This window comes from Bombyx mori, chromosome 27 (assembly GCF_030269925.1).
Source record: "Bombyx mori chromosome 27, ASM3026992v2".
Classification (NCBI taxonomy): Eukaryota; Metazoa; Arthropoda; class Insecta; order Lepidoptera; family Bombycidae; genus Bombyx; species Bombyx mori.
Genome location: NC_085133.1, coordinates 232991 through 250963, shown reverse-complemented (window position 1 = coordinate 250963; position 17973 = coordinate 232991). Strand labels below are relative to the sequence as shown.

The window sequence follows — 17973 nt, the reverse complement described above, 5'->3', positions numbered from 1 at the left end:
GGTGGGCTGTGAGCTCGTCCACACATCTAAGCAATAAAATAAAAAAAAAAGATGTCTATGCTTCAGTAACCACTTAACACCAGGTGGGCAGTGAGCTCGTCCACCCATCTAGGCAATTTTTTTTCTAATAACTTCCAAATACGTAATGCAAGTTTATTTAAAAGTTCAGTTGAAGGAACAATAAAGTTCAATTACATTCGTGCACCGTCTGTAATGAAAATTATCAGTAACTTTCATATTTACGAACATTTTGTTGACCGGTATTTTTGGAATTTTTATTTCGTTAATAGTGCTAAATGCTGGATGCTGAATGTTCAGCTTTAGATCCGGCTTCAAGCTAAATTCAGGCCTTTTCACTACCCCAAGACAAAGGCCTTTGAGAAACTCTTTGGAAGCAGTGAAAAATGTACAAAAGGTCACAAGAGCTTAAAGCCGTGGAAGAGAGACAGTGTTACGGAACTAAGGTAGTGCTGAAGTGAGATAGAAGTATGAAAATCAATTTATTAGGCAGTGACGTCACGAGTCACGCAGGCGCACTCCGCTTGTTCCCGGGACAGTGTTGCTGGCACATTCAATGTAATCTGCAAAATAAGGGAAACTTAATTAATACTATAATTAAATAATAAGATATTATATCAAATAAAAATAGCGTCTGCTGTTTCAACTATTCGAATGGCAATACAAAATTCTGTTAATTTAAAATTAGTGTTTCGACATCAAACAAACATATTAAAATGATTGATCTCATACATTATTCACTCGCACAACATAAAACAAACATTTATGATTCTTGTAAATGAATTATTGCAATAAACTGTTGTTCCGAGTCATGAAATAAAAGTGCACAGTTGTTAGCGTTTTATTGCGCATTAATATTAAAATAGTTTCTGACCGCTAATCTAAGCGAAGTCATAACACAAACAAAACGGACTCGTCATGAAACCGGCTGCAGACTAAACACGAAATGCTCCGCGAGCTATAAATCTCGGTCGACATGAAATCATAAACGAAAACAATGTCTTTAAATGCTAATTATAGTGATCGTGTGGCAACACTCTCACCATCTGGGCGGGAGACCGAAATAACCGGCGCGGGGGGACCAGTTGTCGCGGCGACGGTGCCGTGAGGAGACGCTATGGCGTCCGTCGCCGCCTGGCTGCCCTTCGCCAGAGCAGCAGCCATCGGGTGGGTCCCCATCGCGACCCATCCACTTCCGCCGCCGCCCGTGCCCAAGGACCGCCGCCGTGCCGAGGACGAGAAGCTCCTCATCAACGTCTCCGGACGACGCTTTGAGACTTGGCGGAACACTCTCGAGAAGTACCCGGACTCGCTGCTTGGTTCCTCAGAACGCGAATTCTTTTACGACGAAGACAGCCGAGAGTACTTTTTTGACAGAGACCCGGACATATTCAGGCATATTCTGAATTATTACCGCACTGGTAAACTCCACTACCCCAAACACGAGTGCCTCACGGGCTACGATGAGGAACTCGCGTTCTTCGGCATCCTTCCCGATGTCATCGGTGACTGTTGTTACGAAGACTACAGAGACAGGAAGAGAGAAAATGCCGAACGTCTTATGGATGACAAGCTTAGTGAAGCAGGCGACCAGAGTCTGCCTCAGCTCACGGACTTACGACAAAAAATGTGGAGGGCCTTCGAGAACCCCCACACGTCAACGGCTGCCCTCGTGTTTTACTATGTGACTGGATTTTTCATTGCCGTCTCCGTGATGGCTAACGTAGTGGAGACGGTACCGTGCGGACACCGACCTGGCCGGGCCGGGACCCTGCCGTGCGGCGAACGCTACAAGATAGTGTTCTTCTGCCTGGACACGGCGTGCGTGATGATCTTCACGGCGGAGTACCTGCTGCGACTGTTCGCGGCCCCGGACCGCTGCAAGTTCGTTCGCTCGGTGATGTCCATCATCGACGTGGTCGCGATCCTGCCGTACTACATCGGCCTGGGTATCACTGACAACGACGACGTCTCGGGTGCGTTTGTCACCCTCAGAGTGTTCCGAGTGTTTCGGATCTTCAAGTTCTCGCGGCACTCCCAAGGACTAAGGATCCTGGGCTACACGCTCAAGTCGTGCGCCAGCGAGCTCGGCTTCCTGGTGTTCTCGCTCGCGATGGCCATCATTATATTCGCGACAGTGATGTTCTACGCGGAGAAGAACGAGCAGGACACAAACTTCACGTCGATTCCGGCCGCCTTCTGGTACACCATCGTCACGATGACCACGCTCGGGTAAGTGATTATTTTACTTTGGTCGCAAATTTGCCACCTGTCGCCGCCATTAAAAATGTACGCGGGAAAATAACTGTCATGGCGTCGCTTTCCCCCCATTAATGATTATGTTCGTTAAATATGGACGTGGACGCGTGCGTTTTAATTTCTTTCCCATTAGTGGACCGGATGAGTGCAGTCTGTAATCATAAAGCGTTTTGGGGAGCAACAGTGTTGTCGGCGGCGGCCGGGGGCTTCGTATTACGCTTCAGGTACTCGACAGTCGAGGTTGCATTACGAACATTAATAACAGGAACGCGCGTGACTGAGCGGTGTATTTTTTATTAAATTATGTTATTTGAATTGATTTCTTTGTGAGGCGAGCGGTGCGTTATATTCGCGCACACATTTGTTACACGGTTATTGATTGAGTTAGGAATTGTAAGAGTTCGCTCTTGTAATTATATTACGTTAAATACTAGTGCATGTTTTTGTTTTATGTTTATTTTTATTGTTTAGATGAGTTGGCATGAATTCTAAGTCTTTTTTGACTATACAACGGCAGCCCCACCCTTCAAACTGAAACGCACTACTGCTTAAGGGCACAAATAGGCAAGACGGTGATACTTACTCGTGCGGACTCATAAGAGGTCCTACCAGCGGTAAAGATGAATCCATGGGTTAAGGAGTTCATCCGTTCGGTCTGTGAAGGAGAATCCATGTTTTGCGTTACTTCGCGTAGATATAATTCATAGTATTTTTTACTGTAAGCCTTATTAGTCTGAAGTCTTATTTCGGATAAAGATCATTGTCGTTAAGCCTTTAACAACCCACAATGGTGGGCAGCGGCTAGCTAGGCCTCCAGCGCTGCCCCATGAAGTACTTATCATCAGTATATAAAATTATAAACAGCATTTATTAATGATTAGCCACAATGACGATACCGACTTATTTTATACATTATCTATATTAATATTATAAAGAGGACATATTTGTTCGTTTGTTTGTTTGTATTGAACAGCCTCCGAAACTACGAAACCAATTTGAAAAATTCTTTCACTGTTTGGAAGCTACACTATTCCCGAGTGACATAGGCTATAATCTTTTTTGAAAAAAATTTGGGATCCTTACTAAAACTCCAATAATGTAACCCAAAGTATAAAAAAAATACCTAAAATATTCTTTACATCGCGTGCCCTGCGAAAACTATTGATGATAGAATAAAATATTGTACTACGACTTTGTAGAACACATTATTATTTACAAAAACTAGCGCGACAGTATGTGTCTAACTATTACAGTTAAACCACAATAAGTGTTCTTTTATTAAAAAAAATAAAACAACGTCAAATATCGTTGAAATTTCTTTAAAGACCCGAGTGGAGCCGGAGTGGGCCGCTAGTGTCTGATAAAGTGAATGTAAAAAAAAAATCTCTGGATGGAACCATAAGTTGGCGACACATTGGCACACTGCCAATGGACGGCTTTACCATTCCTCTGTATGATAGGCATGTTCCAATAAACGAGCTCATGCTTCGCGGTGGACTCACGCTCTGATGTCTATAAGCTCTCGTGGTCATTTAACGTCAGGGGGTCGGTTAATTATGATGCCCATAAAAACTATTTTCCTATCTAGATCACAATTATTCCCGAAATAAACCGTGCCATAAGGTTCCGTGACTAGTTAACATCATTTATACAGTACTTACGATAATATATCTGAATCTACTCGAACGAACACGAATAAGGACCTTGTTCTCATTGTAATTTTAAAACGGACCACAACTAAAAATAAAAAGCCTTGTATTGTAAAGGGTTTGAATACCAAATTCTCTTTCAAAAACAAAAGAGTTATATATTATAGAAATCGTAACAAGAATATCGCTTCTACGATTATTATCAATATTTTTATTGCTTAGATGCGTGGAAGAGCTTACGGCCCACCTGGGGTTAGGTAGTTATCGGAGAGCATATATACCTTAACGTAAATGCCACCACCCACCTTGAGATAAGCAAGGTGCGGACTCACAAGTGGTCCTACCACTAGTCCTACCTTCTCGACTGTTCACCTTCGGTCAGCCACCAGCATCAGTACTAGGACGGAACTAAACAGAGCGTCAGCATTTTATGATCTACTTTCTTATTAGAAATGCTTTACTCAATCAAACTCCAATTCGAAATTAATTAATTCAGAAACATTTCAAAAGTTTTTCAATTTTCCTCGCCACAAATCATGTTTATGACTCCCGAAGACATCAGGAAATACTACAAACATATTAGTTTCAATATTGCTCCCATAATACAACGATAAAAAAAAACATAAGCTTTAAATTCTTGGCAAGAAAGCTCGCACGAACATAGTTGTACACTTTACCTAGAATATCTTCATTATGGCAATTTCATTTCCTCTCCACCACTTTATCTCCTTAATTCTGGATGGATGCCAAATACATCAACAACTATAAACACGCTACTTGTAAATAGTATTACGTATAATATTAATTATTATGATGAGATCGTTTGTTGTTGGACTGACGGAAAAGCAGTAAGAAATTCTTCTTCTACCATGCTCATTACCTGATTCGGATTGTAAGTATTATATTTTCATTACATTTTACGTGCAAATAATAAATAAATCTGATCACAATAGTCTTCTCACTCGGAGAAGGTACATGTGATCACAATGGAGCTTACTTTAAAACAATTGAATTTATACGGCACGAAGTGTGAGAATGCACGTGATCATGTCACCCCGAGCCTCCTAGTTGCTGGTCCGCCTTAAACAGTAACTCATCCTGATCATCTAGTGAGCCCTCAGCAGCGGCATTTACGATTCATGAGCTCCCGTTTCCTCAATCATCCCAAAATGGTTCCCTAATGAAGAATTATGTTCTTTACTCAATGATTTACCTGACTGTCATCTTGTGATACGGCGTAAATTTTTAATTTTTTATAAAATGCTAGAGTCATTCAGAGTATGGAAATATTATAATTACATGAAGAAACTTAATTATCTTCAATTCTTTTACAGAAATTGGCAATATAAGCGAAGTCACAAAACTATATTTAGTTAGATAGTTATCAATTAATAATAAAAGTAACTTAAACAAAGATAAATTGTTTTTTCGGTCGCGTGAACATTAGAATTAATAATAACAAAGGTAACGGGCTTGGAATTAAACATACATATAACAAATATCGATCACAAACCAGCAGACCGTCGGTAGCTTAGAGAGCACAACAAAATAAATTCACAATATAATGGAGTCCTGTCTACTTTTGTAATACATAGAATAAAATTAGTTAAAACTACACAAAAAAGTGGATTCAAAATACATCGATTGAGCGATGTAAAAATCTGAATACCGTCGCGCACCTTGAAGCTTGAGGTCGTTTTGACCATCCCAACGGGCACACCTGAGTTTGGCAAGATCACTTAAACATTTTTTTAAATTAGATCATGGAGGCTTACAAGTTTATTTGACTCGGAGTTTCCTCCTCGCGGTGAGAGAGCTGGGGCGTTAGGTAGACGCAGCTGGCGTTGTTTTCTTCAACGCGTGTTCGGATATTATCAAACGTATATGTATTCATAATTATTGGCGTCGATATCCGGAGTACGTTGACGAGCTGCAGACCCGTGCCCCGCCCGGTCGAGACGCTCGGTACGCGCAATCAACGTCCGTGGTTACGAGAACTCTGAACTACTAAGTTTAAGAAAACTATTAAAGAACATCTGTGCAATAAAGCTTACTATAAAGTCAATGATTATCTAGATGATTGCACAAAGTGGGAATGAGTTGCTCGCTCTTGGCATTTCAATATTGCAATAATTGTTACGTTATAATACTCATTGTAAAATTGAATATAAAAAAAAATTAATATAAAAGAAATATCTAACATTTAAAAAAAAAGACAAGCCCGCTGAGTTTCTTGCCAATTCTTCTCAGGACGGAGGCTAGTTTTTGTGAATTGGCTGCAGTTCTTTTTAACATTCAACAAGTATGTACTTTCATTTATGTTGAATAAAAATTATTTGATTTGATTTGATACTGGGACCGCTCTACAGAGATTTTTTTATTTTTTTTTATTGCTTAGGTACCAAACCCATCTATTTATTTATTATACTCTAGGGCTCGTCAAGTCAAGGCCCCTTTATTCGATAATAAGTAAAGGGTAAGTATCATCTACCTACATATTTCTGTACCAAAGCCATCTTAGGATGTGTGTGTGTGTATCATGTGTCAAGGTGGATGGCAGCGTTGATATTGTGATGTCTACGCTTCAGTGGCTACTTCACACCCGATGGCTGTAAGCTCGCACTTTTATAGAGAAAAAAAAACGAGGCAATGTACGAACGAGAATACTTCTTAAAGTTTTTGTTTCATTGCATAGGAACTGCACGTATATTTTGGGTGTGAAATCCTTCGCTTCGAGCCCACGCGGGTGGTTGCTCCCGCCCTGGAGTGAAACACTCACGTTACGCCATCATGTTTCGAAGTCGTCCAGCTATTGGTGTTTACAATCATTCTGATGTAGGTCATTGCCTGGTCGCGCGTCACACGGACCAAGGTTCGACATCAGAAATACCTGGCCGTTATTATTTTTAGTGAATTCGATTACGAAATCCAGCAGCGCATTATCTTTAAGGGATTCTGTTCGATCCAGTGCGTTACTCAAATTCTTTTTTGCCGCTACCTGCCGCTAACTTCTTTCCGCTGGGCTTCCTAACGCTACGACATGTTCACTTCAACAAAGGCCCAAAACACGTCATTTCGGATCCTCCCGATCCACTAACGGTGCTTTTCGGTACCTGAAGCACCGGTCATCGTTCAATTAACCCACAGACACAACCCACTGAGTTTCTTGCAAGATCTTCTCAGTGGGTCGCGTTTCTGATCCGGTGGTAGATTCTGCTAAGCACGACTCTTGCTAGGATTCGTGTTAGCAACGTCGTCAGGTTTGAGCCTCGTGAGCTCACCTACTAGTTAAGGTTACGCTGAAATAGCCTCTCAAGGCTCTCAGCTAAGGTAGGAAAAAAACAACAACAACAAAACAAATTTAAAAGAGCCCTAACCGATAGGCCGTGGTCCAACTATAATCAAGCTGGCTTCCTGCTGACCATGAGTATCGGGAGTCTTTCACCATCAGGCGGAATACATAGTCATCAAAGGCATTAAGAGAAAGAAGGGGCAAATTCTCTTTGAACAAACATTTTAGGTTCAACAAAGAAATTTTGCAAACATATTCTTCTTCTTTTTCTCCACCTTATCCCACTATGTGGGGTCGGCACAGCTAATTTTTCTCTTCCATTCTCTTCTGTCAGCCGTCATCTCAACACTCACTCCTCTCTCTCTCTCATATCGTCATTCACACACTCCATCCATGTCTTCTTCGGTCGACCTCTTCCCCCTCTACCTTGCACTACCATTTCCATACATCTCCTAGTCACATGCATCTTCTCTCTACGCATCACATGTCCATACCACGCTAACCGTCCGCTCCTTAATTTGTTGTTTACCGGGGCCACTTTCACACTTCCTCTGATGTACTCATTCTTTATCTTATCCATTCTTGTTACTCCACACATCCATCTCAACATTCGCATCTCTGCCGCATGCACTCCTCTTTCATGCTTAACTTTCGTCGCCCAACACTCAGATCCATACAGCACGACAGGTCTAATGATCGTTTTGTAAATTTTGCCCTTGAGCTGGATAATCTACAGTGGTTTTTACGGATGTTCCGTTATAACTACTGAACCATGGATCCGATTGACTTGAAACTTGGTATTCATGTAGAAAATACATGTACTTAATGGATAGGCTATTATTTATATGAGTGTTGGACTCCCTACACCAGTTGCGGGGGCGTTAATGATGAGAATCTTTGTGGGGGTGAGAAATAATAATGTTAATTTTAAATAGCCAGCGAAACGGACGGGTACAGCTAGTCATAATATAAATTTCGTATAATAATGTGACACGTGTAGAACTGCAATGTACAACTACATATTTGCATTTTACATAAAATATTCAATACAAGAGTAAACTGTAAGATTCATGTTAATAACGTATGTCAGTTGTGAAAGCTTATTAGCGACTTATCTTTAGCGTAGACTTTGTCGTAGTGCACCGGTAAGGATTCTTTAATCATCATAATATATATCTGTAGTTGGAATTCAGAATTATTATGTTGTGTACGCGAGTGCTCTGATAGTTTACGGGGATGTCTGCACTACACACGTCCCGCACGTAACGTGTATCCCAACACGGAGGACTGATGTGTGACCAAGTGCCTCAGCTCTATCAAAAGCGTAACAAAGACTTCGAAATGTAACCTTGAGCCGTCATAATAGGTTGGGGAAAAAGTATTTTCGCATTAGAGTATGTATGAACTTGTAATAAAATCTCTTTGGCTATACTATTTGTATCTGGCTGGTTTTGGTATCATTAAAAGTTTAAATTTTAAACAACACGTTTTAGCCGCTCAGCAAAAATTAAGAGAGCTTGGCTGGGAGGTGTTAATGCATCCGCCGTATAGTCCTGACCTTGCACCTTTAGATTTCTAACTGTTTCGGTCTCTTTAGAATTCTTTAGGCAGTGTCAGGTTAACATCACGAGAGGACTGCCAAAACCAATTGTCGCGGAATTTTGATCAGAAGCCCAAAAATTTCTATAGCAATGGGATCATGTCCCTACCTACAAGATGGCAAAAAGTTATCGAACAAAATGGTACCTACATACTTTAATTAAATGTAAATAAACTATATTAAAAAATGTTGTGAACTTTCTTAAAAAATGCGAAGAAACTTTTTCCCCAACCTATTATTTGACTTGTACAGCATCCGCACCTACAACAAAAGATAAATCATCATTTGGTTATGATTAAAACAATTCTATGACTTATTTCGCGCTCTCAGTACATTCGTACGTAACGAGTGCTTACATTGCAGTGTTGCATCTATTTCTTAGAGGTATCCTGTGATGGCAAGGAAAATGAATAAATGCATTTACTTCTTCAAATACTATTATAATTACTAGTGGTCCCGCAGTAGTCGATATTCGACTATAATTAATTGATATTATAAGTTTCAACATTATTATGATCCTATTGTTAGTTCTTGATGTGTAACGGTTACAGATTTCGCCAAGACTACACTATAGACAAATAGTCGTAATACTAAAGATAAACAATACTAACCTATTCTCAATTTGACTACAGACTTTAAGCAATAACAAAAGTTTGACAATAAACAAAGAGTATATGTGTATGTGTCAAATACATGGTAGTGTGTGTAATGTTTTCTTTATTGCTTTAATGTACTTTTAATCCATGATTTAAAAAAAATATTAGCATTCTGCACTTCTTCTCTATATTCTCTGTAAGTGTGGAAAATTTCATACTCCTCCGTCCGCGCAATTTTCGTAAAAAGGGGTACAAAGTTTTTGCTTCACGTATTAATATATAGATATTATTTTTAATTATTTTACAAATATAGAATAGACGTGCGCGTCCATCTTTTTTCTTAGTGTAATATTTTTTTAAAATTTTAACTATTGGTGCCACTATCGCCTTTCTTGATTTGTGATTGGTTCGTGCGATATGACGTCATCGTTGGCCAATCACAGCCATCAATGTATGACGCGACGTTGATTCGTTAACAGGGAGACAGGTCCTTTCACATAGATCGGACGGTCAGAACGAACGCTTATCTCACAGCTCACATTTAGACAGCATTTATTGAAATGTGTTATTGCTCCAGTACTTCAGATTTTTAGGCTGGCGTTCCCATTAGCATTCACAAACATTAGAGAGGTCGTATTTATGAAGTTCTGATTTCAAAAAAAGTTGTTATGATAAAAATATCACTTTGATGCTTGTTAAAGCGCGCAAGTGAAGGGTAATTGATTGTCTCTATTTGCACCATCGCCTAGCTTCGTACCGCTGCAATTGTCGCTAGTAATTCGTTTAGACGACAAAGGGAAGATCTTCCACCGAGCGGTAAGATTTAGGGTAGGGTGTTTCATAGTCAAATCAGTCAGAAACGATGTAAGCTACACGCTCTTAACGGGAATAGGTCGACTTAACCTGTAACCCTGTATACACAACCCTGGAAAATACATTTTATATTTATCATACAAACGCCCGTCTGGTGTAGTGATAAGTGACATGGTCACCACACAAGGGGGTCGTGGGTTCGAATCCAGCCAAGGGAAGATATCTTATATGATAAATATAAAATGTCTTTTCCAGGGCTATGGATGTATATTAAATATATGTAATATGCTTATAATAAAAATCTTACATTTATTTCCATTATCTGGTACCTGTAACACAAGTTCTTTACAAACTTATCACGGGACCAGTTAACGTGGCGTGATTGTTTAAAAAAAAAAAACCTCCATTGGCGGGATTCGAACCCGCGACCCTCTTGTGTAGTGACCATGCCACTTACCACTACACCAGACGGCCGTTAAATGTGTTAATGATATGTTTTGACCAAAGTCTTATAATTGTTGGATTTATTTGTCGTTGTGGAATTTATCTGTGAGTTAAAAAATTCGTGTATATGTTAGAAAGCATTGAGCCCGTCATCGATTAGACTCCGGGCGCTCCTGAGTCCGTGCGTCGCCGTGGTCGCGGTGAGCTGTCTCGAAAGACCAATAATGATTCTGTCAATTAGTCTCTGAACGCAGAAGTCGTTCTAAATCCGCCTCCCGCCGTGAATTTCAGTTATTAGCTGACCGTGCTGGAGCTCGGCCAGTACTGTCGCCGTTGCTGTGACCACACACTACTCTTTCAACTGGGGATAATATGAAAACAGATTAATCTCTTATTTCACTAGCTATTTTAATGTATATAACATGAAAATATATAAAAGTAATCTATAAAACAACAACACATAAATACCAAGTTATGTATGATAAAACAAATTATGTAATTAGAAATTTATTGAACACTAGCGACCCACCCTCGCTTCGCTTCGGAAACATTAAATTTTATTATTGATAGCTGAGTCCCGTGATGTTACCTGCGGTTATTGTCGTACCGCGGTGACGCCGAGGGGCGAAGCTAGTCTTAAAAAAAGTAGCCTATCAGTGAAAGTCTCGTCAAAATCGGTCCAGCCGTTCCAGAGAATAGCCGGAACAAGCAGACAGAGAGACCGACAGACAAAAATTGTAAAAAAAAATATTTTGGTGTATGTACCGTATATACATTCATATGCATGTAGTAAAAAGCGGTTATTTCAATATTACAAACAAACACTCCAATTTTATTTATATGTATAGATTTACGTGAACTTAATCGGCTGTCTAAAAAAGTCGTCATCAAACAAATCGGTTATTGTTTGTATTAGGAAGGTGATTGCTTCTGAACGACCAGTAAGCTTTATTCTTTTGCAATAGGTTGTTTTTTAATTGTATTTTTATTCTATTGGGTTAGCAATTTGTACACGTTGTTCCAAGTACATGGAGCTCTGTCAGAGCACTGCGTGAGTACAACCGGCTGTACGTCACGGGACACACCGGTATCTTATAAATATATAATTTGTCCCAAGCATTGCATGGCCACTATATTCGGAACGGTAAACAGTTTACTGAGGTGAATCATTTATGAAAAAAAAATGTAAACAGCCCGGCAGACGTTTCACACATTAGTGAATTGGATTATGTGAAATGTTTATGTAATTATAGGAATCAACACAGGCGATAGGTAGATACGGGATAGATGTAGACAATTACGTTTTTTTTATTGCTTTGATGGGTGGACTAGCTCACAACCCACCTGGTGTTAAGTGGTTATTGGAGCCCATAGACATCTACGAGTGCCACCCGCTTTGAAATATATTATCAGTTCTAAGGTCTCAGTATAATTACAACGGCTGCCCCGCCCTTCCAACTGAAACGCATTACTGCTTCACGGTAGTAATAGGTTGGGTGGTGGCACCTACCCGCGCGGACTCACAAGAGGTCCTACCACCAGCAATTACGCAAACTATAATTTTGCCGGTTTTTATTACACTATATTATTCTTTCACCGTGGAAGTCAATCGTGAACATTTGTTGAGTACGTATTTCATTAGAAAAATTGGTACCCGCCCGGGATCCGAACACCGATGCATCGCTCAACACGAATGCACCGGACGTTTTATCCTTTAGGCCACGACAACTTCAATGCCTTTGAATAGTTTATTGACTCACCTGACTTTTTCAAGAACGCCGTTGAAAAATTACCACTGCGCCGGCAGATATGTGTCGATACTATTTTGGGTGATAGAAATATAAAAAATATTTAAGCAAAAATAACTTTAACTTTCTGTTTACTAAATGATAACTTAAAAACATAATACAATGACGGGATTTATCTACCTAGTTTCATCAGACCCGAGTGATGTTGTCAGTATTAAACTCTCGGTAGTAGATCTTTTACTACTGCACTTGTGCTCTATGCTAAAGACTAGCTCACGAAATACTCCACAAATACTATGTGCGCCCGTCTCTCCCAGAATCCGAAGTTGAAAATTAATTCTCCGTCTTCATCCCGGTAAACGGAAGCGCCGTAATGAATGTAACCGGGCCGAGACCCGGGGCGCTGCGTCGTTCACACATACATGCAGTTCATCTCATGGGACGCTTAATTTTCACAGTTAAGAGTTAATGTACTCTTAATAATCTATATACGAGTATATAAAAATGAATTGCTGTTCGTTAGTCTCGCTAAAACTCGAGAACTGGATCGATTTGGCTAATTTTGCTCTTGAATTATTTGTGGAAGTCCAGGGAAGGTTTAAAAAGTAGATAAATATGAAAATACTAGGAATAAAATAAAAATAACAATTTTGTTTTTTTATTGATGTGTATGATTTAAGTTTATTTTATACAAAAGTTTAGGTCTTTTATTTATCGATTGAGGTACTAAAGTCTGCGGGTCAGCTAGTTTATCTTAATAAGTTAACTGTATGTTTATGTAGTTTTACTGATTTTATTTTTAAAACATCAGTATTGTACTATGTCTTCTTTTCTGTGTGTACATAAATAAATAAATAATTATTATTGTCTGTGCTGAAAAATTGTGTGATCTTTTTGAAAGAAAGATCTTTTTTTTTAAATTGCAATTAGAAAAATCAACATTAAATTGTTTTAGTGTTCATCTCCGTCTCTATGGCTTTTTTAATTAATAGGAAATATAATGTACTGCAATATTCGAAGAGAGCGTAGTGTATCTCATCAGTCCATACTATTAGATCTCTGAGAGAGTATCATTCGTGTTATATGTTATCTACATGCCTATATAACGATATGGAGTACTTCAGAATGACTAAACAATAAAATACTTAATTTCGTTTTCTGTTATATGTATAAAAAGAAAACAATATATAAAGCTCTTAATATTTTAAAAAAATAATATTAATAATTAAATAGCAAATAGTATTATAAAATATACAAAACTGAACTCTCTTTTTACTTAATGACAGACTTCACTTCATGACACTGAAGAAAACTCCTAAAATCCTAAAAACTAAAGAATTTTAAATAATGAAGGTATAAAGGATTTTCTTTACATAGCTATATCGCGTTCCAATATGGACGTTTTTTTATGATTGAGAGTTTATTGATGGCCCTGAGGACTTTCCAGTTTCACCAGGACAGGTGGGCGAGCAAAGGCTCAGTCAGGAGGGGTGGGATTTGCTAACAGCCCGAACGCCTCCGAAGGAGACCTGACAATATGGACGTGTGATTACACAAACTTTATGTGGTTTAAATTTTTAGTAAAAGATTTCACTTACGTCATTATCAATAGCGCTATTCACTAAAATAATTTCGAATATTTATAAAAAGACGAAACCGACCATTTTCCCTGGACCGCGTAATATGAAAGGTTCGGGTTTCGTTGAAGTTTCGGGTGCAAGGCAGGGATCTTACGTTTGGTCGGCTTACCACCGAGACCACTAAAACTAAGTTATGTTTGCAATAAGCCATCCCCTGCAATAACCGCTCGACCCAGTTACCGGGGCTCTGTTAATTGGGCGCCCCGCGCGCGCCGCCGCCGTTTACTGGAGGTCTGAGAGCGAAACTATTTTTACACTTTTTGAACAGTTCCCGAGAACGGCGACCCATTTCGTTTGGATCCGTTTTATGAGTTTTAACGAATTTTACTAACACTGAAGGTATTTAACGAAGGCATGTGGCTTGGGTCGCAGGTTCTCAGCTCAGAAGATCTTTCATGATGATAGTTGTTCATCCATCTACGAACACTCTTACAAATTCTTCAGTAGTGGTTTATTATTTACTAGACCAAATTCTCACTCTTCTCCTCCGTATCTTCTAAATGAGACTTCAAGTGTACGCGTGAATGTGGTTGGCTGAATTTACGCCACACTCAGGAAAGCAAGACTGTTTGCGAAAGAGTAGAGCTGAAGAGTCCAACATTGGGTTTAAGTTTTTTGAATCAATTTTAAGTCTCCGTCACCAGGTTTTATCCTCTCCAAATATTTTTTTACTGGTGATAGGACCTCTTGTAAGTCCGCACGGGTACTACCGCCCTGCCTATTTCTGCCGTGAAGCAGTAATGCGTTTCGGTTTGAAGGGTGGGGCAGCTGTTGTAACTATACTGAGACCTTAAAACTTATATCTCAAGGCGGGTGGCGCATTTACGCCATAGATGTCTATGGGCTCCAGTAACCACTTCACATCAGGTGAGCTGTGAGCTCGTCCATCCATCTAAGCATTAAAAAAAATCTAGTTAAGATAACTATAAAGTTAGCGTTAGTTAATTGTAAATCTCAATTTCAAGAGCTATTATTGTTTTAATTCTTCAAGTCACGATATGTGGCAGCTGTAATTCTTAAAAATATGTATTATTATTTTAGAAACGGGACTCCATCGCATAATCCGGGCTCCCGGTGCGCGCCTTCAGATTAACGTTAGTGTATTGTGGGTAGCATGTAACATTACTGACGTAGCTTGGAAAATTTGTAAGCTTCATAAAACCAAATACGCCTAATGATACATCTCGTAAAGCATTTCTGTTGAAGGCGAAGATTAAATTGTTTCGTCCGTACCCGTCGCGCGCGTCTAATTAATTACCGACCGCCCCGAGAGCAGACACGAATTTGGTTACAGTTTTTTAAATTAAACTGAAATGTACTATTAGTTATAAGCTGTGCGGTAAGCCGTTTGGTTTTTCCACCAACTTGTCTATTTCTGTTTCGCACTACTCTGTTAGATCCGTCTCGAAATCTGCTGTATTTTATTAATATGGTATTTTACTATCAATAGTGATTCTGATAAACCTATATAGCCCTGTCTGTGAAATATAATAATGAATACTGTTGTTTTTCTATTGGATCGTGTTCTGTGCGCAACGTCTGCACCTTCATTTCTCCGATTCAGTTCAAATATTATTGTTATCACTTCAAAGGTGTATGTCACAGTACTAGCGGTCACCACCCTCGCCGAAGCCGTGGCTTGCGACGAAGGGCTCGACGAGTAAATTAACCCACAGACACAGCCCACTGAGTTTCTAGCCGGATCTTCTCAGTGGGTCGCGTTTCCGATCCGGTGGTAGATTCTGCGAAGCATTGCTCTTGCCCAGTATTAGCAACACTCCGGTTTAAGCCCCGTGAGTTCACCTACACGTCAAGAAGCTGAAATAGCCTCTCAAAGCTATCAGCATAGGTAGAATAGTCACAGTACGAGCGACGCGCGAGAGGCGTCACGCAGGCTGATCCTACACAACTGTGTGTTCCATACATTTCGCAATGTTTAGCACCAAATACCATCCTGGAGTGCTGTGAGAATATTTAGCATTCTTGAAATGTCCGAGGAGATGTGTTATGAAAGGGTATTTAACTCGACTTGAGACTGTAATTTAAACACTAACATTTACTTTTGTCATTATCTGTCAGCGCGGCCTGCTGAAATAATTATGTGAATGTGCCCGCTTAAAGATAGGAATTCAAAGTTCTAAATGTAAATAAATGCTCTAAATTCCACTTGGTACTCAACGAGTACTTGAGCTCATAGATAGTTACAACGTGAATATAATTGTGATTGTCATTGTAGTCTCAATAATATTGTTGCGCGGCAGTAATTGCCAAGACGATGGAACCAACCCGAGCGCGATTATAATAACCCCAATCCCATCCCAAAATCAATTTTTTTTTATTGCTTAGATGGCTGGACGACCTCACAGCCCACCTGGTGTTAAGTGGTTACTGGAGCCCATAGACATCTACAACGTAACCGCGCCACCCGACCTTGAGATATAAGTTCTATGGTCTCAGTATAATTACAACGGCTGCCCCGCCCTTCCAACTGAAACGCATTACTGCTTCACGGTAGTAATAGGTTGGGTGGTGGCACCTACCCGCGCGGACTCACAAGAGGTCCTACCACCAGCAATTACGCAAACTATAATTTTGCCGGTTTTTATTACACTATATTATTCTTTCACCGTGGAAGTCAATCGTGAACATTTGTTGAGTACGTATTTCATTAGAAAAATTGGTACCCGCCCGGGATCCGAACACCGATGCATCGCTCAACACGAATGCACCGGACGTTTTATCCTTTAGGCCACGACAACTTCAATGCCTTTGAATAGTTTATTGACTCACCTGACTTTTTCAAGAACGCCGTTGAAAAATTACCACTGCGCCGGCAGATATGTGTCGATACTATTTTGGGTGATAGAAATATAAAAAATATTTAAGCAAAAATAACTTTAACTTTCTGTTTACTAAATGATAACTTAAAAACATAATACAATGACGGGATTTATCTACCTAGTTTCATCAGACCCGAGTGATGTTGTCAGTATTAAACTCTCGGTAGTAGATCTTTTACTACTGCACTTGTGCTCTATGCTAAAGACTAGCTCACGAAATACTCCACAAATACTATGTGCGCCCGTCTCTCCCAGAATCCGAAGTTGAAAATTAATTCTCCGTCTTCATCCCGGTAAACGGAAGCGCCGTAATGAATGTAACCGGGCCGAGACCCGGGGCGCTGCGTCGTTCACACATACATGCAGTTCATCTCATGGGACGCTTAATTTTCACAGTTAAGAGTTAATGTACTCTTAATAATCTATATACGAGTATATAAAAATGAATTGCTGTTCGTTAGTCTCGCTAAAACTCGAGAACTGGATCGATTTGGCTAATTTTGCTCTTGAATTATTTGTGGAAGTCCAGGGAAGGTTTAAAAAGTAGATAAATATGAAAATACTAGGAATAAAATAAAAATAACAATTTTGTTTTTTTATTGATGTGTATGATTTAAGTTTATTTTATACAAAAGTTTAGGTCTTTTATTTATCGATTGAGGTACTAAAGTCTGCGGGTCAGCTAGTTTATCTTAATAAGTTAACTGTATGTTTATGTAGTTTTACTGATTTTATTTTTAAAACATCAGTATTGTACTATGTCTTCTTTTCTGTGTGTACATAAATAAATAAATAATTATTATTGTCTGTGCTGAAAAATTGTGTGATCTTTTTGAAAGAAAGATCTTTTTTTTTAAATTGCAATTAGAAAAATCAACATTAAATTGTTTTAGTGTTCATCTCCGTCTCTATGGCTTTTTTAATTAATAGGAAATATAATGTACTGCAATATTCGAAGAGAGCGTAGTGTATCTCATCAGTCCATACTATTAGATCTCTGAGAGAGTATCATTCGTGTTATATGTTATCTACATGCCTATATAACGATATGGAGTACTTCAGAATGACTAAACA

General features: G+C 39.4%; 1 protein-coding gene across 3 annotated transcripts in view; it reads left to right on the top strand.

The window, feature by feature from the left end:
- The first annotated feature begins 844 nt into the window (after positions 1–844).
- The window catches only part of LOC101745381 (potassium voltage-gated channel protein Shal), a 72411-nt gene continuing 55282 nt past the window's right edge, over positions 845–17973 (top strand). For all 3 annotated transcript variants that reach the window (XM_038020953.2, XM_012690771.4, XM_021348304.3), the window contains exon 1: positions 845–2250. In XM_038020953.2, the coding sequence (XP_037876881.1) occupies positions 1136–2250 (1115 nt within the window). In that variant the 5' untranslated portion in view covers positions 845–1135. The remainder of the gene's footprint in view (positions 2251–17973) is intronic.